General features: G+C 34.2%; 1 protein-coding gene across 5 annotated transcripts in view; it reads right to left on the bottom strand.

Moving 5' to 3' along the window:
• GNPDA2 (glucosamine-6-phosphate deaminase 2) overlaps positions 1-14,927 on the bottom strand; it is a 31,059-nt gene extending 16,132 nt beyond the window's left edge. For 2 of the 5 annotated variants that reach the window (XM_037829712.1, XM_037829715.1), the window contains exons 1-6: positions 14,745-14,927; positions 11,391-11,549; positions 7,955-8,016; positions 7,653-7,754; positions 6,375-6,557; positions 450-634 (exon numbers count right to left, since the gene is read on the bottom strand). In XM_037829712.1, the coding sequence (XP_037685640.1) occupies positions 450-634; positions 6,375-6,557; positions 7,653-7,754; positions 7,955-8,016; positions 11,391-11,473 (615 nt within the window). In that variant the 5' untranslated portion in view covers positions 11,474-11,549; positions 14,745-14,927. Of the gene's footprint in view, positions 1-449; positions 635-6,374; positions 6,558-7,652; positions 7,755-7,954; positions 8,017-11,390; positions 11,550-14,524; positions 14,711-14,744 lie in introns of those variants that run through there. The other 3 variants (XM_037829713.1, XM_037829714.1, XM_037829716.1) reach the window with 3 other exon arrangements.
• Positions 14,928-23,702: the final 8,775 nt, after the last annotated feature.

Here is a 23,702-nt window from a genome sequence, read left to right on the forward strand (position 1 = left end):
ATCTAGCAATATAGAACAGTTCCTTTTCTGCTGGAAATCAACTGGACTATCCCTTCTACAGTCAAGAAACATCTGACACTAAATTATCCCAACGGATCCAAAACTAGGGTAATTAACATTGCATCTTTGTCCAAGCAGTCCTTTTATAAACACTATTTTACTTAAAAACAGACCATCTGATCAGTGTGATTTTAGAACCTCAGTTAAAACTGTGAAGACAGACTAGGCAAGTAAAGCAATACCCAAAGGAGGTGATACCTGAATCTTAGTTTATATCTCCAAAAGACTTAATTTAGTTAAATTCTAAAGAAGTCAATGAAACTGAAAGAAGTTATTTACTGAAAGCTAGAAAAAAATTATATTGTGAATAGGACACAAACAAAATATCACTTACTCAGCAACATAATCCCTCCAAAACATATAAACATTAAAGAACATTTAATTCTTACTTCTCTAGCTTCCATTACTGTCCCCACACCAACTGTTAGAGCCATAGTTGGTACTTTTGACAAATCTCCATCAAAATATTTAGCATTTGCTAAAATGGTATCCATTGCTAGTGTCTTTAATCTTGTCCTTGATACTAAACTGGATCCTGGCTCATTGAAAGCAATATGACCATCTGGACCAATTCCTTTAAAAAGAAATATACATACAAACATACAAACATATATATATATAAAGTAAACAAGGTTTTTCAAAGTTCAACACAGTATTAACAACAAAGAAATAATAAACATGCTTACCTTGTTTTATTTTATAGCTGGATTCCTAATATTGCATTAAAATATGTATTCCTATAATTGATTCAACAAGTACTTCAATGTTTTCTATATGCTTAGCAACTGAGCTAGCATATTCTAACAATAGCAGTAAAAAGAAGTATTACTTTATATTAGAATAACAGAATAACACTTGACAGTTTATAAAACCCTTTCATATACATTTCAATAACAGACATATTTAATAATCCTGTGAGATGGTCAGGTTAGGCATATCTACTCCCCTCATCAAAGAAAACTTTGATGCTCAAAGATAAGAAGTGACTTGTTCCAGGTCACAAGTTAGTAACTACCAAGTCAGGACTTGTTATGAGTTGAATTGTGTCCCCCAAAAAGATATGTTCAAGTCCTAACTCCCAGTCCTGTGAAAGTAACCGTTTGGAAAAGGGTTTATGAAGATGTGATTGGTTAAAATGAGTCCAAATTGGATTACAATGGACACTAATCCAATGTAACTGGTGTCCTTATAAGAACAGGAGAAGAGACAGATGGAAGATGGCCATGTGAAGGAGGAAGAGATTGGAATGATACACTGACAAGCCAAAGAACACCAAGGACTACCAGCAAACACCAAAAGCTAAAAAAAGTCAAAGAAGGATTCTCCCCTACATGTTTCAGAGGGAATATGGCCCTACTCACACCTTGATTTAGAACTCCTAACCTCAACTGTGAAACAAATTTCTATTGTTTTAAGCAATCTAGTTCATGTCACTTGGTTATGGCAGCTTAGGAAACTGATACAGGACTCAAAACTGTCTTCTTATACTCCCATTTTAACCTGCTTAGCTCTAGTGCAGATGGGGCAATTAATTAGTAGACCTCTTTGTAGTATAGTTTCCTCATTTATAAAAATATGTAGCTTGGACAAGATATTATCTAGGGCAGTGTTTTTATTTCTCTAAACTTTTTGAAACCTATTGTAAGAAATTCATTTAACACTGAAATTTAGTACATACACACACATACAGATACAATTAAAAGAAGGGTTGCATAAAGAGATATTTACTCTTATTAGGAGCATTACAAGTTATTTTCTGTTACATTCCATTTCATCAACAAAACAAAAAAGAAATGCTGGATGGATATTGATTTCATGGCCTAATAATGGGTGACAACCTGCAGTATGAAAAACATTACTTTAAGAAACCTACTTATTGTCACCTCTACTATCTTAGATTGCTTCTAAAATATAGATAGGAACATGGCATTCCCCATTTAAAGGAAATGGAGGTAAATCTCTTCATAAATTCAAGAATCTTTCTATTACATAAATAAAATCAAGTTTTATATACATGTACCCTACTCACCAGATTTCTGGCAAAATCAATGAAAAAATAAACATCCAAGTTCTCTCAGTCATTAAAATGTCTACTACATTTATATTCTGCATATTTGCCTTAAAGATAAAATATGTGCATTTTACTGACTCTTAACACACAACCCTAACAAATTTGCCCCAGGTCACAACAAAATGAAATATGACAAACAGTAAACTAGTTTTGGAGGAAGAAACAAAAAAACCTATGAAGCAGATACAAACTACCAAAGCACAACAATCTAGGAATTTTTAACGTGGGGACATAAAAGCCAGACCTATTAAGTATGTATTTGCCTAAAAATAAAAGATTTAAATTATAGATACGCATTTCTCTCTAGATTTGTAAAAGTGTTCTGTTTCTCCTCTTAAGTATACATCTGTCAAAATACTTATCTTTGTATTTCTCTATATATGTATAAAGAGGAAAGGATGGAACTAGGAAAATAAAAGTTCCAGAAAGTATGCTAAGGTCAACACTAGTGGTCTCCCTGGTGATTTGGGCCTTATAAAAGAGAACAGTTAAGCTGAAATCATGTGCTAAGGTTCACTTTGGAGAAGAGTCAACATATTTCCTTATTCGCCATGATTAACTGTCAAAAATTGAGGTGCCTGAAACAAAATTATTTTTTTAAATGTTCACAATGTTTTACAAAGCTTTACAAAAATTTCTCAGAAATAATCATGAAATCTAAAAACCATGGCTAATTCTTATTCAGCCTTTAAGTCTAAACTAACATACGAGCGCTTCCACGAAGCATGTCTAAAACTTCAGAGTCTGGCTTATATATCCTGTGTTCCCATAGTTCTGTGGGGTAGAATGCAAACTTCATAACAGTAAGAACTTTATCATCTTCAGTGCTGTATTCTTATTTCAAATAGTACATGACCTATAAGGGGGTCCTTGATAAATAAATGGTTGAATGAATGAATGGACAGTTTCTATTGCTTTGTCTCTTCAGCAGTTTCTCTCACCTCCCACTTTCTCCTCTCCTGCTCTGATCCCCTCACCATAGGGACTAGAACAATCATAATATCGTCTATCTCTCTTGGGTGGAGTGACTGTGGCCTAGGGATAAGCATTTGTCCCAAGTTGAACCAGTCATAATCTCTGTGAAGAATCTGAAACTTGACCAGGTATATAGAAAGAAAGAAGGCATCTACAACAGAGGCATTTGATAATAGCACTGCAGGAAGAAGATTGATAAGTTGTACTTCTGAGTTCTGAGGTTTTCTGGTTCTTGTCCTTCCAAAAACTTAGTTGTTTCAACTATACCTTCAATTCTGTGAGTTACTGAAGAATCATTCCAATAACTTCACTCTTGTTCCTTTGTTAGTCAGTTTCTATTATTTGCAAACCAAAGAATCCAATAATGTAACCGAATCAGAAGGTTAAAGTTATCCAAACTGTTTATTAATATTTTTGCTTTTTAAAAATAAAATACATAAAGATAATTTTAAGTTAATAATGTCTTTAGAATCTATCCATAAATTCTATGTTTGTATAATTTGTTGCCGGTGGGGGGTGGAGGGTTGAATGATACTCCTTACTCTTCCCCCATCACTTCTGGCATCAGATGAGGAATGAGAATTTTCAGAGTGTATTATTTCCACTTTATTTTTTCTACAGAGGGAAGAGAACTGCTCCATTTCCCAGGAGTGAGCAATAGTGAATTAACATTTTTAAGCTTTCTTTTTACTCTACTGTTTCCGATTCAGAGGGAGGGATGGAGTAGGAAACCTCATTCTGGCTTTAAGCCCAATCCTCATTCTCTAATCCAACTTTACCTTTAATAGAGCAGATATTTTGATCCCATTTTTGGCTCGGTTCCTACTGTTTTTATTAACCAAACCCTAGAACAAAAGAAGGGTAAGTGGTAAGACCCAGAAAACCAAGCCTCGTCTTAAATATCCAATAACAAACCAAAGAATCAAATGAGATTCTTTTATGAGTACAAGTCCAATAATAAGGTATCTCAAGTAGAAAAAACTTCAGAGAAAATTCAATAAATTAATGCTTCTCTCCCTATGCAAAGACTAATTATGTCCTTTAGACGGTAAATACAAAAATTTCAGATCCTAGATCATCTCATGACTACAATGAAGATGATAATGGAGGAGGCAAGAGAATTTTCTTAAAACTTTTAAATTTGTTTTTAAGAAACAACTACAGGAAACTTAAACCAAAAACTGGTTTAAAGACAAAGTCAAGTTCTTTTAGTAGTACGAGTCAGCAATAAACATATATAATTATATTTTATGTTCCAACTACTTCAAAGGGAGAATTGTGGTGGTTTATCATGAGTAAACATACCAAAAGTATTTAGCTAAAAAGAAATCAGAAATGACTTAGCGCTATGGAGAAAAAAGACAAGTCTACTAGAAATCATGGATAAGAAAGTAATAATCATAAACATTACATTAAGCTATGAATGCTTAAGGTTATCAGTTTGGTTAGAGTTATCAGTTTGGTTTTTTTCCAGTAAAGTCTATTTCCTGGCACTGAAGTCCACAAAAGATTTCTCAAATGGATCCTTAGCTAAGGTCAATAAATTAACAGGAAAAAAAATCCCTAACAGAAGACCTTTATATATATATATAACTCTCTCTATATATAAATATATATATATATATTTCTACACAGCCATTTGCCTAATGGTAAATAAGTAAAAATATTTCTTATGTTATGAACAGTTTAGGTATATTATATACCCATAATTCTCCCTGATTTGGGTATAGAGTTTAGAAAATCAAAAGAATGGTTGGTGCACTCCTTAAAAGTTCTCAAACATCATATTTTCTTAGCCTTGATTTTGGCAAGTACAAAATGGTAAAACTGAGCTCTATGGGCAACACTGGCATGCAAATGTTCTCTAGGCATACTGAAAAATAATTAGCAAATTGTATTTATAACATTAGATAACTTTTTTATCTTGAAAGGAAAAGAGTCTAACTTCAAGTTTTGCTCAGATAAATAACTATTCCATTCACACAGGGAAATAAATGGTATTGGTTCTACTAGGCAGGAATAAAAACTTCCTCAAAAAGATTTAAATCTCACTGGAATGCCCTGAGAGGTAATTCAGTCAAAACCCCAGAAGGAAATTCCATAAGCTAAGGAAAAATTATTTCTGTATCTATAGTTCTTAGAGAAGAGGAGGTTAAGGTAACACTTAGGGAGTAGCAATTCTATACGAAGCACTGTGCAAGGCATTTTATATGTTATAGCTCAGTTAATTCTCACAATTCTGGAATGGCATATATTAACCCTGTTATACAGATGAGTTAATTATACTGAACTTCAATAAATTTCCCAAGGTCATACAGATAGTTAAGTAGCCAAAACATGATGCAAAATTATGTCTCACTATAAAACCCTATTTTTTCCCTAAAACACATATTTCTACTTGGCCACTTCAATACAGCTATATTAAAGATCTTAGTCATATAATTTTCAGCAGTCTAATAAATTAATAATAAAATATATCTATATAACTTAGGGTTTTAATATTTTTAGTTGAATACTAAAGAATCAATCAAAAACAATTTTGGTTTTGGCTTAGCTGATGTTATACTACTCTGATAGTAATTAGCTGGCTATTTCAGCTAATTACTAAAAATCTATGTTATCATTATGAAGCAAGAAACTCTTCCTCCCATTTTTAATGATGGGTTACATACCTAACTCATCTGAAATATAAATGATCAATCAATATATACATACATATGTAAAATATACAAGTGAAATTTGGACAATTAAACACACATTCATTTTGGAATTCATGTTAACCAAAGGCCAAAGATAAATAGTATCTTTCTTAATTGATTTCTCAGTGAGATGACACTATTTAAGTCTTTAGTAGAGAAATGCTAAAATGCACCTCTTCCACAGGTGAAATGTTAAGAGATCTAACACTGTAATTTGGTAAGACGGCTGGACTGGAGTTGAAAGAAATATTATAAGAGTAAGACTATCATTGAGGAAAGGAAATAGATCACTCTTTTTAAAAGATGTGGTAAACTATTAATCCTAAAGAGTTAATTAGAACATTTTAGGAGGGAATGGGGCCTCCTTCTCAAGACATAATTTAAACAGTACCAACTGTAACACTCTGAAGATTATTTTTGATGAAAATAAAATAAAATGAAAATCAGTAGTTGATAAATGGGTATTATAGACAGCCAGTGTTCTTTACAATTACATAATGGTGAGCTTTTTTTCAATTTTAAAACACCTAATTCAAATATTAACAATATTGACAAAATATTTTACATACCTCCAACAAAAAGATCTATTCCTCCAGCTTCTTTTATTTTTTTTTCAAATGCATCACATTCTGCTTGTAAATCTTCAGCATTTCCATCGAGGATATGGGCATTATTAGGATCTATATCAACATGCTTAAAAAAGTTATTCCACATATAAGAATGGTAGCTTTCAGGATGATTTCTGGGAAGCCCTAAACATGAAGTTAATAAATAAAGATGTAACTACTTCCAAAAATAAATCTAAAGTTTATTTTTCTGTTTAAGCCGCATATACTTTAAAATATACACTCTTTCTATACCATATTGAATTTAAAAGGATTTTTATGGGGAATATATACTTCTTATATACCACACATTATTTTATTTTCACTTTACATGTGATTTACTTTTACAACAGCTATGGAAATACTATTATAATTCTCATTTTACAGATGAACAATTAAAGCACAAAGCAGTTAAGTAACTTTCCCAAAGTCACACAGAGGGGCTGGAATTCAAACCCAGGGAGTCTAAGTTCATGTGTATTCCACTTCTCAAAAACAAACACACAACGATTTATGTGTTAAGACCAACATAAATTAAGTAGCTATTCAACTGAAATGCTGGCCCATGTTCTTCCTCTACTATTCCTAAATTATACTAAATCACAAACAGTTCTTTGACTATCACTTAACACTAACATTGCCTATAAGCATTTGTCACTTAATGTACCTGCCAATAATTCTTCCAGCATACAAACTGAAATACATTCTTATATTTAAATATATTTAAATTTTATCAGTTTCTAAGCATTACAGATCTTTCCAATTTAGTAAGTTAGCTTCAATAAATTATAAAACTACATGACTACAAATAAAAATAACCTTAAATTTTAAAAAGTCTTTATTTTACTAATGACTTTTACCTACACATTACTTAAATTATGCCCATGACAACATCAGTTTTAACACTGCCTTAACAGAAAGAGAGAGAGAGATTAAGAGATGTGAGTGGACTGGCTCAAGGGTACATGATTGTAACTGACAGAACAAAAGATGAACACAGATTTTCCAATTTCAAGTCTAGAAACTCCTTCCATTCTACCTGCTGTCATCACAATATAGATTTTTGCATACACTCCTAACCTCATCACAAAGCAGTACATCATATTCTAAAAAAGATTCATATTATAATTCAAAATACAATACATTGAAATAATATATCAATATTCTAAAAATATATATTTTATTTGAAATACATACTATATCCAAATAATATATTCAACACATTCAAATAATATAGCTTACCTACATATTCATCCATGTTAAATGTCTTCACATATTTAAAAGAAAGGTCTCCATTCTTGTGATATTCTATTAGTTTTTTATAGCATCCTAAAGGTGTACTCCCTAAAACAGATCAAGATTCCATTTTTCTACCACACCTTAAAAATTTTTGAAAATGCTTATATTAACTTTATTCTCATCCAACTATATTCCATATTTATATATAATATACATATCTATTTTATAATTAGGCAGTTATTAATTTTAAAGACATATTTAATTTAAAAATATGTGCTGAACAAATTTGTCTCTTTACAAGGTACCTTGAAATTTCAGTAAACTAGAATTTGCCATGCAACTTGGAAAGCTGTCCAAAGAATGAAATCTGTCAAGAGAAATTACAGTTTGCAAAATTACTCCTGAATTGTTGGGTATTTGGAATTACTATTGCAAATTCCAAAATTAGAAACTTCTAGAAAGTACTTCTGAATTAAAAGAAAAATAAACATTCAATCTTTTGAAAAAAATATTTATTATCTACAGAAGGATTTCTAGCTTTAACGGATACATAAAGAGGTCAAGTGCTAACTACTGAACAAAATCAAAAGAGAAACCAGAGCTAAATTTAAATACTCCATTTTTAAGATAGATTCTGAAACTGGCAAGGATTGAAGTGAGAGACTTTAGCCTTTACAGCTTTTTAACCAGAGTTCCCATTTCTATTTTGTGTTATTTTCAATGTGTTATCAAGCTAAAATGGATAATGTAAAGTGAGAAAGAGGAGTATGATTTAAGTTAGAAAGGACTTCTAGGAAATAGGATCTTGGCTTTGGATATTTCATTTGGGTTCTTGGTTTTATTGTTTTATAATGTGATTCCTTTACATACATGCTTTTTAAATTAATTTTTGAAAAGAGACTTGTTTATTGGTGCTTAGTAACGTGACTCAATAAAGAGAAAGGAATTCAGTCATTCAGAAATGGGTTTCCTTTCCATTTTCAAAATTTGCCATAATTTTTCATTTCATCTCCACACTGTGAGACTAGACTGACTAGTCTTAATGACAAGCTATCTGGCCCTCTGAATCCTGCCTGGAGTACATGAGTTATTTTTTTAGTGCTACAAATTTTAAATTTTGATTCCTACTCCATATACCATCTCAAAAACAAAAAACAAAACAGAAACACAAACACAAAACATCCTACCCAAAGATTTCTACTGAAATTAGCAGGCAGAAATCTGATAAAACTAAACAGTCTCTGGCAAAAACAACAAAAAACAAAAGAAGTCCAGGAGTAGGAAAAAAAGAGTGCTTCTCATTTGAACTGAGTTATAAAAGTGTCTATAAATACCAAGTATCACATATATAGGTTCAGAGAACAGAAGAATAATAGGCTTTCTTAAAGCTAAGCACATATGTTGTTTTAACTTGCAATTGATAATTTAAAACTTACATGGTCAAATTTTACAATTCCTTCTCCAAGAACTATAGCCCACTCATAGGAAGCCTGGCTATAATACAAATATGTTTTCCCCTCATCCTTTTGAGATGCATAAACGAATCTTATGTCTCTATCTTTCAGTTTCTGGATTCCCTTCTTAATTTAAGGATGCGTGAATTTAAAAAGTGAGATGCTTTCACAGTGGTGGTAACAAAGAACACTTACATTTTCTACTTTTTAATCAGTGCGGTAAAGGAAAAAAAAAACAAAACAATGAACTATATGGTACCAGGTGAACTGGTTAAAGAAATTTCATTTTAATATTTGCTTTGCAATACTCATTTACTAACCATAACCAATATTTAGCAAGTAATTACTATGATTCAGATGAGCAATATTTAGCAAGTAATTACTATAATTCAGATGAAACACAGATTATTAACAAAGATTATGCTTCTGTTCTAAAAGAACTCCCAATATAGGAATAAGGCAAGTCCAAAATAACCATGACACAAGGAAAAATATTATAAATAACCCAAAAGAAGTCTGGAATACTGTAGTATGTCAAAGTAGAAAAACCTTGCTTGTTGGAGGAAGGATCAAAGAAGATGGCATTACAGTAGGATCTTGAAGAAGGGTTAGAATTTCAACTAAGATGGAACAAGATATACCTGAGAATAGGGAAAAGATACATGAGATTCAAAGATGACACTTGCATGTCTACCATGTGCTAGAAGATATGTCAGTGTGCTTTCATATATATTACTTCAGGTAAACCTCACTAAACCTTGGGGAAATGGTATTATTTTTCCCATTTTGAAAATAAAATAATTGGGTCACCGCTCACTGGTCAGAGAAGTCAAGGATTCTAATCTAGATCTGCCTGATTCCAGACCTCATATAGTGTCCACTATATAACATGTGATCAACAGGAGTCAAAATAAAAAATTTAACAAGTTGAGGCCTATTCCTTGAACTGCAAGCAATCCAATTTGCTTTACGTGAATCAGTGTACGGGAATGGTGGAAAGAAAGGTAGGTTAGAACCACAAAATGGAGGCCTTAAAATGTCAGGCTGGTTATGAACAATTCAATCAATATATATTGAACAGATACTCCCCAGACATTATGCTTGGTGGGGGCGATAAACACAACACAGAATGTTACTTGCAATTTCAGACATGTATGCTCAATATTCAAAGGTAAAGGTAGCGGGTTATTTAACAATATCAATGATCAGTGAAGAGTAGATCAATCATTAGGATTCACAAATCAGAATGGAAATGGTAAGAGAATACAGTAGTGTTGGGTATAATTTTAAAAAAATCCTCTTAGCCCCTCTTACCAAGATCTACTGCTCTGGACCAAAAAAACAAAAACCCAAATAACAAACAATTTGGTGAGCTAAAGTGTGCCATTCACGGAAATTACCCAAGTTGAAAGAAAGTATGATTTGTAGCTTTTATGTGTTGATATGCATGGGAGGAGGAGGAGGAGAAAATATTCTATTTAAATAAAACACTTTCGTGGGAACTTTAAATTTATATGGTATTGACGAAATACAAAGGACTTGTACAGAAACTATCATATTTAAGCCTCACAGCAGCATTGTAAGCTATTACCATCCTTATCTTTCTTACACATAAGAAAACTAAGGCTCAGAGATGTAGAATAAATGCCTTGCAATATCAAATAAAGTACCATACAATATCAAATAAAGTACCATAAGATTAATGACGTTACATGGTTTTGTTTTTTTTTTTTAAATTAAATCCAGGATATATGTAATTAATGTCTATGTTTATTCTGTGAGGAAGACATACCATTCTTCCAATTTTCAATTATAATACTTCTAGAAAGAAAATAATCACTGAATTAGTACATGGCTTATAAGATAAGAGAATGTGAGGCAAACAAGGTGAAATAAAGAGGCAATAGTACATATTTTAGGTGGCTCTTAATGATTAACAAGAAAGCTAATCTACTAAGAAATTATATGATAGAGAAAGCAATGCCCCTATAAACAAACAAATGACCACAAAAGATACTATGACATCACTTAAAATCAGGATAATACCTATTGTGTTCTGCAGTGGCAGGTGAAACAGAATCATAACACATGAAAATAATAACTAAATCAGATACTAAATATATTTTATTTATATATTTATTCCTGATATTTGAAATAAATATATGATATTAAAATGATAATGTGGTCAGTGATATAGCAAGAAATAAATGGAAAAAATATTTTATTAAGAGAAAACTCTACAGTCCCACAACATTGACTGTAAGAAATGGGAAAAGTAGTTTATTACCTGTTGGTAAACCCAGTGTAAAATATCTGTCCTGTCCAGGTTTGAACTGAACGATGCGATTGCAGATGTATCTGGCTGCCCATTCACTAGCCAAATCATAGTTATCAAGAATAACAAGCCTCATTATGATGTATAGCTTCCAGGACAAGAAATTAAAACCTGAGAAAATTCCATTATAGAGCACTTTAAGAAACTGACACTCAAACAAAAGTATAATATACTGATTACTTTAAAAAGAACATTACTTAAAAAGGACATCCATATATACAAATACATTCAGTCACATCTGTACTTTTAAAATAGTATTACTATTCTTTTTTGAGCAATGGGCTGGGCCATTTATTAACCCTTAGTGACAATCCTGTGAAGTAAATATAATGTCCAGTTTTCAATGAGGAAAAAGACTCACACAGCTTGACTGAGGTCATATGGATAGTAAGTGGCAGAGACAAAATTCAAGTCAAGGCAAACTGACTATAAAGACACCATAATACACTGTCTCTACATGGATAATATACCCTTATTAAAACCAACATAAAACAACCCTAAGAATAAACAAAGCAATATTCATTTCCTGATTGCAAGTTTACAGTAGTCATGATTACTCAGCAAACTTTGAGTTACTTAGCAAAAGCCAGAACTCTCCTGATAAATAAGGTAATAACCAAATTTTCCTTTTGTTAAACAATGTTTTTGTAAAAATGATACACTCTCATTGTAAAATGTCAATCCATATGGAAAGGTACAAAGAAAAAAATATCAGCCCAATTTCATCACTCAGAAATAATTCTCATTATTACTATTTATACATCATTCCAGTAATCTCTATACATACATATAAGTAGGACATACAGAAATAATTTTATAACAATGGGATCATACTAGACATATTTTCAATAAAAAGCACAGCATGTAATTTTTACTTAAACGAAAAAGAAGAAAAAGAAAATAGTTAAGAAACTGCTGAACTCTGGAAAACAAAAAAGCAAAAAAGAAGTATTAGTTCCTAAAAGAGCCATCTAAGGTTAAGGAAAGTTATTATACAAATATTAAGAGATCTGAGTCATTTTTAAACTATCTGATTCCATTTTAGATAGTGAGGGTTTGACCTACCTTGAAACATGTGCAAATTAGCTTTCTTACACTTGCATCACATGATTTCCATAAGCTAAACTTTTTATATTTTCAAGATTTATAACACATATTTATAAATATACCAAGATGTTATAAATCTTGGTATATTGTTACATGGTATAATATATGGTATAATATATATCATATAATACCATATTATATATATATATATATATATATATATATATACACACACCATATATATACCATATAACATATAATATATGGTATAATGTTATAAATCTTGGTATATTTTATAGCCAATTCTCAGATTTTATTTTCATTTAAATGACTCAGTCACCAACACCAATCCTTTTACAACATGGCTTCAGCATTCCTGAATTCTTTACCCATATACTTTACCGAGTAATAAGTCAAATTCTTTATAAATTGATGGAAACAGTAGGTCTTACTACAATGCAGTCCTGTTGAAAAACCATATATATGGAACCTCAATGAGGTACTTAAGAACATAACAATCTAGAATTCTAGCATTAACATAAGAATTCTGAGCACCATGATCTAGAATTCTGGCACATAAATAAAAGAGAGCATTTACAGATAATAATTTACATAATAAGTCATAAATTCAATCCAAAACAATTTCAAAGTTAAACCAAAGTATCAGAAACATTTACTGGCTGTTATGACCATCAAAAGATACATTTACTTCTAGTGAGAATATTCAGCAAACTGATTACCAATAAAAAGAAAAAAAAAAAAACTTTAAGGGAAGGAGGAAAGGTATAGAGCTTTCCAAGTGTTTCTGTATCCTAAGCATTTTTCCTGCTATCTCATTTACTTCAATTCAACACACTTGTGAGGGTCTACTCTGCCAAGCACTACGCCAGATTCTATATCCACAAAAACGATTAAGTACCTTGCTTAGAATTATTTGTCTCTCAGGTAGAAATTGTTATCCCCATTTTTCAGACAAGAAAACTGTTAACACTGAGAAATTCACTGCACAAGTTATAAAGTTATTAAGTAGTGGAGGAAGCTGGATTTAAAACTAAGTCTATGTGACTTAAAGACCTATGCACCAATTTAAGTTTTCACACATGTCTATCACTAAGAATCATCTCAGGATGCTTGTTCAAAACACAGATTTCCAGGCCCCTCACCCTAGTCACAGTGTTTGAACAGATGGAAATGGGGTTTTAGGAATCTGTACTTTAACAAGTACCACAGGTGATTCTTACAATCAGGTTATTTAGGAAAAAAACTCCATATATGATGACTTCATTGCAAGGAGATTCAAGCAACTCTCAGATCAAAGTACAAACAAATTTTTGCTTTTGTTTTTGTGAACTCTTAATGGGGCATGGAGTTCAAATCCAAAAGTCCCAAATGGATCATCTCACCCAGAGAAAAAGAAAATATCTTCACATTTATTCAGATACAAAATTTTGCCTTTCCAATTTTTATCAATCCTCAGAGATCCAAACAGCTTTGCCCGAGGGAAATTTTCTGGCATCATGACCAGCTAGCACCGAAAAAATGACAGAGCACTACCACCCTCTACTCATCTTCCTTCCGGTGCTGATTCATTCTGGATGAGCATCACTTGGGGAAAAGGGGCTGTTAAACAGAAATCTCAAAACTTCAGAGCTGGATGGGAACTTCTACACCACTTAGCTTACAGAGGTAGTTAGTGGTAGAGCCGGACTAGAATCCAGACTTCCAGAATTAGCCTACACCACGCACATAACCTGAAAAGATCTTTGAAGCCCGGACCAGGAAGAGGCGCGAAGGGCACGGGTGATCTGGCCGCGCGTCTGGATGACTGATCCCGAGGAGGGTTCAGAAGCAGCAGAGAAGACAGTTATCCCAGCCTCCCGCACCCCGGGGGCTGCAGACCCACCTCAACTGCGTAACTGTTGGGCCCAATCACTCTGCAAACTATAACGAATGCAAATGAGAATGACTGTTAACGAATTTTTAACAACTATGGGGTGAGGTGTAAGGAGAGAGCCGCTAGAGAGAAGGAAACAGGGAACCTCCTTTCCTTGAAGGCCCAATTCCGGAGAAGTCGACCAGGCAGGTTTAGGGAGAGGGGAAAGGCGGGTGACACCGCCCGCCCCCCGTCTTGAGGCGCCCGGGACCCCACTCCGGCCCGGGACTTCGTTCCCGTTTCCGCAGCAAGTTCACTCGATGGGAGAACTGCCAGCCTGGTCCCCGTCCCGACTCCCCATCTCTTGGACTCCGCCTTAGACTCACCCGCCGACCTTCGCACCCGCACTTAGACTCTGGAGCAGCGGTAACTACCAATACCAAGCAAACCCGGAGCGACCCGGGCAGGTGCGGCGAAGCGCGAAACCCAGGGACCCGGATGGAAACCGAGGCGCAGGAAGGGACCCAAGCGAAGCGTGCGGCGCTGCGCGTGCGTGCTGTCTTTCTGTAGTTCAGAATGAAGTGCAAAGCGGTGGTGCGAGTTCCGCGCCTCCGGAAACCGGGAGTCTTCAGTTTCTAGGGCATGGCCTTGCCGCTGCTCTCTTCATCACTAAGAGGTTGAATTGCGGTAGATTTTTTTGTTTATGAGATTTAGCATGTAGGACTGCAGTGACCACAGACAACCATTGTTGGTTATAATGGCAATACGATCTCATCTATCTCTACACCAACTATTGAAAGCATACTTTGCAAGAACAATGGCACAAGGCGTTTTATGTCAATAAAGGTCATCAAACAAAGTTAGATTGTTAGTGTATTGAAGAAAGGCAAACTGTATACCACGGGGAAGCTTGGAATGTCTCAACAAGTGGTACCGAGAGGGGCTTTTTATGAGGTACCAGCTATACGGGAAGATTCCAAGGAAGGGGTAGCGGGAGGGAGAATCAGCTCTGAACTGGGTGTCACGGGTCTCTGTTTAGGAAGTGGAAGGAAGAAAGCCAGGCTGGGGAGGTTATTGTTAAGAAAGTAGTAATCACTCAAAAGGAGAAGGGTTGAGGCTTTGGCCCTATCCCATGAGAAATATTGTTTCTATTAGGAACAATACAGGCTGATTACCAGCATGTGTGAGAAGCAGACTCAAGGTCCTGTTTCCTTAGAAACGATAAAGTTAAGATAAATGTAAAATGCTTTGTTCCTTAACCCCTTATTGGAAGTTCTGCACCTGGTTTGTAAATCTAGGCTGCTTTTCTGGGTCAAAGGACCTCCCCTTCTGGGATCTTTAGAAAGAAGGGGTTGTCCGTTATCACTGATATGACTTCCAATAGCAAAGTTTTTCGTAGTCTGTATTAGAGAACAAGGTGTCTTTGCGCCTTGAGTTAGTTTATAAAAGCAGTTTTTAACACCTCCCCAGTACTATCATTCAGTACTATCTAGACCTGCAAGTAATAAAAAATTTTTTCTGGGAATATTATTGAAGCATAGAGGGACATTTGTAAAATCTATACTTTCTCAGTGGTGTTATTTCCATGTTATGTGTTTCTGACACTGGAAAATTAGTTCTGGCCTTGCTGTAAGCGTTGACTGTAGTTAATTCTACCTTGATTACACTATATCATGTCCTGTCTTCACTTTTTGCTTAAGGTGGTGTTTCCCACCTCTTGCAAGCCATTTGTTACTCTCAGTGTACCAAGATTAAAGCAAGAGACTGCAGTCAAAAGCAAAATGTAATACTAGACAGAAAAATTGCCTTTCACAAGGTGAGGGACATGTAAGCGGACTCATCCATTTGTTCATTCAATAAACATTTACTCAGAGCTTATATTATGCTCTAGACACATATGAGGAGAACTGATATCCTGTCCTCAATGAACTAAGAGTCTTGTGGGGATACAGATGTAAATGACCCCACCCACATCATCCAGTAATTACGGTAAAGCAGTCCTAGTCATGAAACTACAGTGGAGATGATGTGAACATGGAAAGGACCTGTGTCTTGTCCTCTGAATAAAGCCCTAAGAAATGACAAGTTTAACAGAAAGTTCTCCTGAACCAACATTTTGGTTGAAGGTTCAGAAGAGTGTTCTTTTTTTTAATTTACTTTTTTATTAGAGTAGTTGTAAGTTTACCGAAAAATCATACAAAAAGTAAAGTTGCCAAATACACTCCTCTGCACACAGTTTTACCTATTATTAACATTTTGCATGAGTGTGGTATCTTTGTTGCAATTGATGAAACAATAGTATTATAATTATATTATTAATTATAGCCCATGGTTTACATTAGGGTCACTCTTTGTATTATACAGTTCTATAGGTTTTTTTCTTAATTTTTTTCTAGTCTCACATATACAACATAAAATTTCCCATTTTAACCACTTCCAGGAATACAATTCAGTTAATTATAATGTTGTGCATCATAACCGTCAAGTACGTCAAGTCTAATCTATTTGTATTTTCTTTTATTGCTCGCGCTTCTGGTGTAAAGTTTAAGAATTCATTGCCTAATAGAAGGTCCTGAAGATATTCTCCTATATTTTCTTCTAGGAGTTTCATTGTTCTAGTTCTTATATTTAGGTCTTTGATCCATCTTTAATTAATTTTTGTTTATGTGTGTGTGAGGTAGGGATCTGTTTTCATTCCTTTACATGTGGATATCTAGTTTTCCTAGCACCATTTGTTGAAGAGACTATCCTTTCCCCATTAAGTGGATATGACACTGTTATCAAAACCATTTTTCCATAGATGTGGAAGTTTTATTCCATCGGTCTATATTTCTGCCATTGTGCCAGTACCACACTGTTTTGAATACTATTTTTGTAATAAGTTTTAAAATCAGGAAGAGCAAGTCCTCTGATTTTGTTCCTTTTCAAGATGTTTTTGACTATATAGGAACCCTTGCCTTTTGTATGAATTTGATAATCAGTTTTTCCATTTCAAAGCTGTTAGAATTTTGATTGGGATTGCATTGAATCTGTAAATTCCTTTGGGTAGTACTGACATCTTAACAATATTTAGTTTTCCAATTCATGAACACAGAATGCCTTTCCATTTATTTAGGTCTTAAAAAATTGTTTACAACCATGTTGTATAGTGTTTCATGTACAAGTCCTTTATATCCTTGGTTAAATTTAAGCCTAGATATTTGATTCTTTTATTTGTTATTGTAAATTGAATTGTTTTCTTGATTTCCTTTTTGGGTATTCATTTTGATTTATGGAATCACCAGTGATTTTTGAGTATTGATGTTGTACTTTGCTGAATTTGTTTATTAGCTTGAGTAACTTTCTTGTAGATTCTTTGGGATTTTCTATATTTAAGAGCATATAAACTGCAAATGGGGAAAATTTTACTTTTTCCTTTCCAATTTGGATGCTTTTTATTTCTTTTGTCTAATTACTTTGGCTAAAACATCTAGTATATTGTTGCATACTAGCGGTGAAAGTGGACAGATGTCTTGTTCTTGATCTTAGGAGGAAAGTTTTCATTCTTTCACCACTGAGTATGATGTTTGCTATGGGTTTTTCATAGATGCCCTTTATCATATTGAGGAAATTTCCTTCTATTCCTAGTTTTCTGAGTGTTTCTATCAAAAAGGGAAGCTAAAATTTGTCAAGTGCCTTTTCTTCATCAATTGAGATGATTATGTTTTTTTTTTCTTCATTCTTTTGATGTGATATACTATGTTAATTGATTTTCTTATGTTGAACCACGCTTGCATACCTGGGATAAATCCCACTTTTATCTCCTTTTTAGGTTAACTAGATATAACTTTTTGTTAGGTCATTTAATTGGTTGATTCAGGATTTATAATATAGATCTTTCTTTTATCCCAGTCTATCTTCAAGTGATACTATACTACTTCACATCTATTATAAGAACTTTACAACAATACATTCCCTTTTCTCCCCTCTTAGCCTTTGTGCTATTGTTTCACATTTTTACTTGAGAATATGTTTTAAACTCCACAATATGTTGTTAATTTTCTATTATGTTTGGAAGAGATATAAATGATAAGAGTAATTCTTTGATTCCACATTTAGTTGTTATTTATAGTTCTCTTCATATCTTTGTTTAGAGCCAAGTTTTCCATTTGGTACCCTTTTGCTTCTTCTTGAAGGAATTCCTTTAAAATTTCTTGTAATGCTCTGTTGGTAATAAATTATTTCAGCTATTGTATGACTGAAAGCTTTTATTTCACCTTAATTTTTGAAAGATATTTTTACTGGTAAAGAATTCCTGTTTGACATGTTTTTTTTTTCTTCTTCTTCTTTTCAGCATTTTAAACATTTGTTCCATTGCCTTTTAACTTGTATTATTTCAGAAGAGAAGTTTCCTGTAGTCTTTACTTTTGTTTCTCTTTATTTAATGCGTGTTTTCTCTTTAGCTATTTAAGATTTTCTCTTTGTCACTGGTTTTAAGTAATTTGATTATGCAATGCTATAGTATAATTTTCTTCATGTTTCTTGTGCTTGTACTTTTTTGAGCTCCTTGAATCTCTAGGTTTATAATTTACCTCAAATTTGGGTATTATTTCTTCATATACCTTTTTCTGACTCTTCCCAACCCCCATTCTCTCCTTTGTGAACTCAAATTAAATATATATTTGTTTGCTTGTAGTTGTCCCACAGTTCACGGATTCTCCATTCATTTTTCTCTACTCTTTTTCCTTTGTGTATTTCATTTTGTGTAGTTTTCATTGTTGTATCGTCAGTTCACTAATATTTTATTCTCCCTTTCTAATCTACTGTTAATTCAATCCAGACATTTTAGTTTTCATCTCTTAAAGTTTGATTTGAGATTTTTATCTTGTCCATGCTTCTACTTAACATATTCATTAATTCCCATTGCTTCTTAAATATATGGAATATAGTTATAATAACTGTTTATGTTTTTGTATACTAAGCCTTTTACTTGTGTTATTTCTGGTTTTCTTCTGTTTGATCGATTTTCTTCCTCATTATAGTTCATATATTCTTGCTTTTTTGCATGCGTGGTAATTTAAAACAATTTGATTAAAAAATTTTATTCAAAGTCAGACATTGTAAATTTTTTCTTGCTGGTTGCTGGACATTTTTTTCATGTGAAATTTGTTCAGGGACATGGATACATTACTTGGAAAGAGTTTGATCCTTTTGGGTATTGCTTTTAAACTTTTAGGTACAGAGCAGGTTTTTCCCTAGGGTTACTTTTCCCCACTACTGGAAAGAACTTTCTTGATATTTTCATTGTGTCCCATTACATGAAAAAGTTTGTAAGCACTAAGACTAGAAGTAAGTCTGAATCTTGGCAGACCCTTGTTCAGTCAGCTAGAAGTAGGAACTGTAGTGGTGAATTTTGGTGTGAGTGAGCTCATGAGTATTGATGGGGGCACCAAGAAACTGTGTGTGCATATGTGAATGTTTTAGTTTTCCTTGGTCAGAGTGTATAATAAAAGCAAAAGTAAGGTCAGAATTGAGTCAGACTGGAAATAATTTTATAGCCTTCATTACTAGATATCCTTATGAACATACTGAATGCAAATATGGCCTCGGTTCTCTATCTCTACTTGTATCCACATTCTTTCTAATGTGATTGAGCCTTTGGGTGGTTTATTTCACTTCATTATTGTAACAAGTGTTGGCTGATACATATATGTTGTAATACACAGAGGAAACAGTGTGATCATGTGCTATCCTCCACCGTCCAGAATGATGACAAAACTCTGAGATGCTGGATGTATTTACTGGGGTGTGCTGCATGACTCCTGAGCAAAGGTGCTGCAAAGGAGCAAATGTTGGTCAGATAAGGGTCCTTGGTCCATGACTTGGGCCTCCATTTGCAAGGCAGGCAATGCAGGGTACCTAATATTTGCATTCATTGCATTCATTAACACATCACCTATATGTGGCCATTACAATTGAGTCACTGTCCCTGTGAACTTAAACAAGAACTTTTGTTTTTGAAAGCTACAAAAGCCAGACAGTGAAATTTGAGGAATTTATAGCAGCACTGAGATTTTCAGATTTCTTTAGATAAGAAATACAAAAATGCAGATGGTAAAAAGATACAATGAGATTTACGGAATTTCAATTTTAGTAATTATTCTAGTTTGCTAATGCTGCCAGAATGCAAAACACCAGAAATGGATTGGCTTTTATAAAAGGGGGTTTATTTGGTTACACAGTTACAGTCTTAAGGCCATAAAGTATCCAAAGTAACACATTAGCAATCGGGTACCTTCACTGGAGGATGGCCAATGGTGTATGGAAAACCTCTGTGAGCAAGGAAGGCACGTGGCTGGCGTCTGCTCCAAAGTTCTGGTTTCAAAATGGCTTTCTTCAGGGCATTCCTCTCTAGGCTGCAGTTCCTCAAAAATGTCACTCTTAGTTGCACTTGGGATATTTGTCCTCTTTCAGCTTCTCCAGAGCAGGAGTCTGCTTTCAATGGCCATCTTCAAACTGTTTCTCATCTGCAGCTCCTGTGCTTCCTTCAAAGTATCCCTCTTGGCTGTAGCTCCTCTTCAAAACGTCGCTCACTGCTGCACTGCATTCCCTCTGTCCATCAGCTCATTTATATGGCTCCACTGATCAAGGCGCACCCTGAATGGGTGGGGCCACGCCTCCATGGAAATATCTCATCAGTTATCACCCACAGTTGGGTGGGAAGCTTCTCCATGGAAACCTAATCAGCACCAAAACATCTGCCCCACAAGACTGCATCAAAGAATATAGCTTTTTCTGGGGGACATAATACATTCAAACCAGCATAGTAACTTAGAATAAAGCACTGTCTCTTGTCTATAATTTAATAAATAAAATTTCCTGGGATCATAAACTATGAGATTATAGCCTCAGAGGCTTCTCAGTGGCAGCTAAAACACTATGATTAATTAAGAGCTTTAGAATTAACCTTCACAATGTATAGTATTGAAAAATTTATCTTTGTCAATAGTAACTATAAAATTAAATCAGTGTATTCTATAATTTTTGCCACTGGATATTAAGGAAAAAGTTTAGGAGGAAATAGAATCAATAATTTAAGGTTGTAGACTGTTCCAGTTTGAATGTATTATGTCCCTCAGAGAAAGCCATATTCTTTGATGCAGTCTTGTGGGGCAGAATGAGTAATCTTTTTGATTAGGGTGTGACCTTTTGATTGGATGTTTCCATGGAGATATGACCCACCCAACTGTGGGTGATCACTTTGATTGGATGATTTCCATGGAGGTGTTACACCACCCATTCAGGGTGGGTCTGAATTAAATCATTGGAGCCATATAAATGAGCTGACAAACAGAAGGAACTCAGTGCAGCTGAGAGTAACATTTTGAAGCGGAGCCACAGCCAAAGAGGGACACTCTGAAGAACTTCCAGGAACTGAGAGAGGAGCTGCAGATGAGAGACAGCATTAGCAAACTAGAACATAGACTAAAGAAATTATTGACAATATTTCTTTTTTAACTGATAAAACAGTTTGTAACATATAATGAAATTCTTAATCTTCATACAGAGAGGTTTTGAAATGAATTTAAATGTCTTTAATAATTAAAGTAAGTCCTTATAATCTCCATGAGAGTAGGAATCTTGGAGGTCTTTTCCACAGCCATATGCTGAGCACTTAGCATAGATCCTGACACACAGTGGGTGCCCAGTGTTGTTCAATGTATTTCGATTTTAAATGAGAGCTGCTATGCTACATTCAAACACAAGATGGCGAGATTGAATCTGAACTAGGACAGGCTATGCTGATAATACTGCATTTTTTATAAACTGGATTTTGTTCTTTCCAGTAATTGTTTATGGGAAGCAGATCACCCAGTCTAACTTTCTATAGAATAGCAATAACAGACAATAAAGACAATAAAAAATTCATTAACCTGAAATGTACTACAATATAAACCTTAGCATCTACTTTAATTTAAAATTTTCAAAGACTCACCAGAGAACTCAAAAAGAAAAACACAAAATAGAGTGATGAAAAAATTCAGGATTTTTTCTTTACTAGAAACTCTTCTGCACCAACAGGGACCTTGCCTCAGGTTCCTGCCACAGGACTTGTGCTTTTCTTTGGGTGCTAAATCTGTTAAATTTCATTTTTTCCCAATTTTGCAAGTAATGAACTGAAGCAAATAAGTACCAAAAGTTAACCTTGATAAAGAAAATGTATTCTTAAAAGAAGAAAACAGCAATAATGATGAAGTTATGGAACTGGATAAATTGCTCCCAATTTTTTATATATTGGGGAAGAGGAGAAAACTTTAATAACCATCTTGGACAGTCAGTAGGTTACTCTGCCAGTTCTACAAAGACTCAAGACTCGACACTTCCTGACAATTGTGTATTACTGGAGCTATTAAACATACTTTTTCTCCTCTTGTCTCCTAATTCTCTCCTTATGAGCTCACTTTGCCCACCTTCAAAAATAAGAAGCATAGCAAATAACCAAAAATCCTTTCTGTGTAACTATGGTCCTATATATTTTTGTTCCTGGCATTGGTTACCCAGTCATATTTGTGCTAAAACTGAAAGACATTCTTCATCTTCTTATTTGATCGTCTGGAAGCATTTAATACCAGTGATTACTCTCCCACATTAAAACATTGCTTTCTACTGCTTTCCTTTTTACCTCTGTGGACTTTCCTTTTCAGCCTCTCAAATAGTGTTCCCTTTCCAGGATTCCTTCTTTGGCTCTCTTTTATTATCACTTTACACACTGTCTCTGAACAAACATTTCTCTTCTTTGGCTTCAGTTACATTGTCTCAAACTTATAGCTCTGGCTTAGCTTTCAGTCTTGAGTTCTAGACCCCTTATCAAACTGAATTTTGGGCTTTCCAACTGAAATTCAGACATGTTCAAAGATAACTTATTACTCCCTATGCCAAACTGGTTCCTCTGTGATGCCATTGGGCCAATGGCTCAAGCTAGGTATTTAAGAAGTTATTTTGACTTCTTCATTCTCATCCTGCACATCCAATGACTACCCTGGCAGACACTACTGGTTGTCTTTCCAACAGCCAGTCCCAGCCTTCTCTTCCTTATTGCTGGAGTGTACCACCCATTCTAGAGACTAAATGGGTCAGATCTTGCTTTTTCAACTTTTCTTGCCTTTACGGAGTAGGCATTGACCCAATCCTTGGCTTTGGAACCTGAGAGGAACTCTGCGTAAAGGCTTCTGGGAAAGATCTTCCTTTCCGATAAAACAACAACAACAGCAACAACAACAAACACGAAAAGAAGCCTGTGCAAAGGGCTGCTCCCTTTCCTTCCTGTTATGAACATAGCTATTTAAGGATATGATGCTCAAAGC

Source organism: Choloepus didactylus, chromosome 3 (assembly GCF_015220235.1).
Source record: "Choloepus didactylus isolate mChoDid1 chromosome 3, mChoDid1.pri, whole genome shotgun sequence".
NCBI lineage: Eukaryota > Metazoa > Chordata > Mammalia > Pilosa > Megalonychidae > Choloepus > Choloepus didactylus.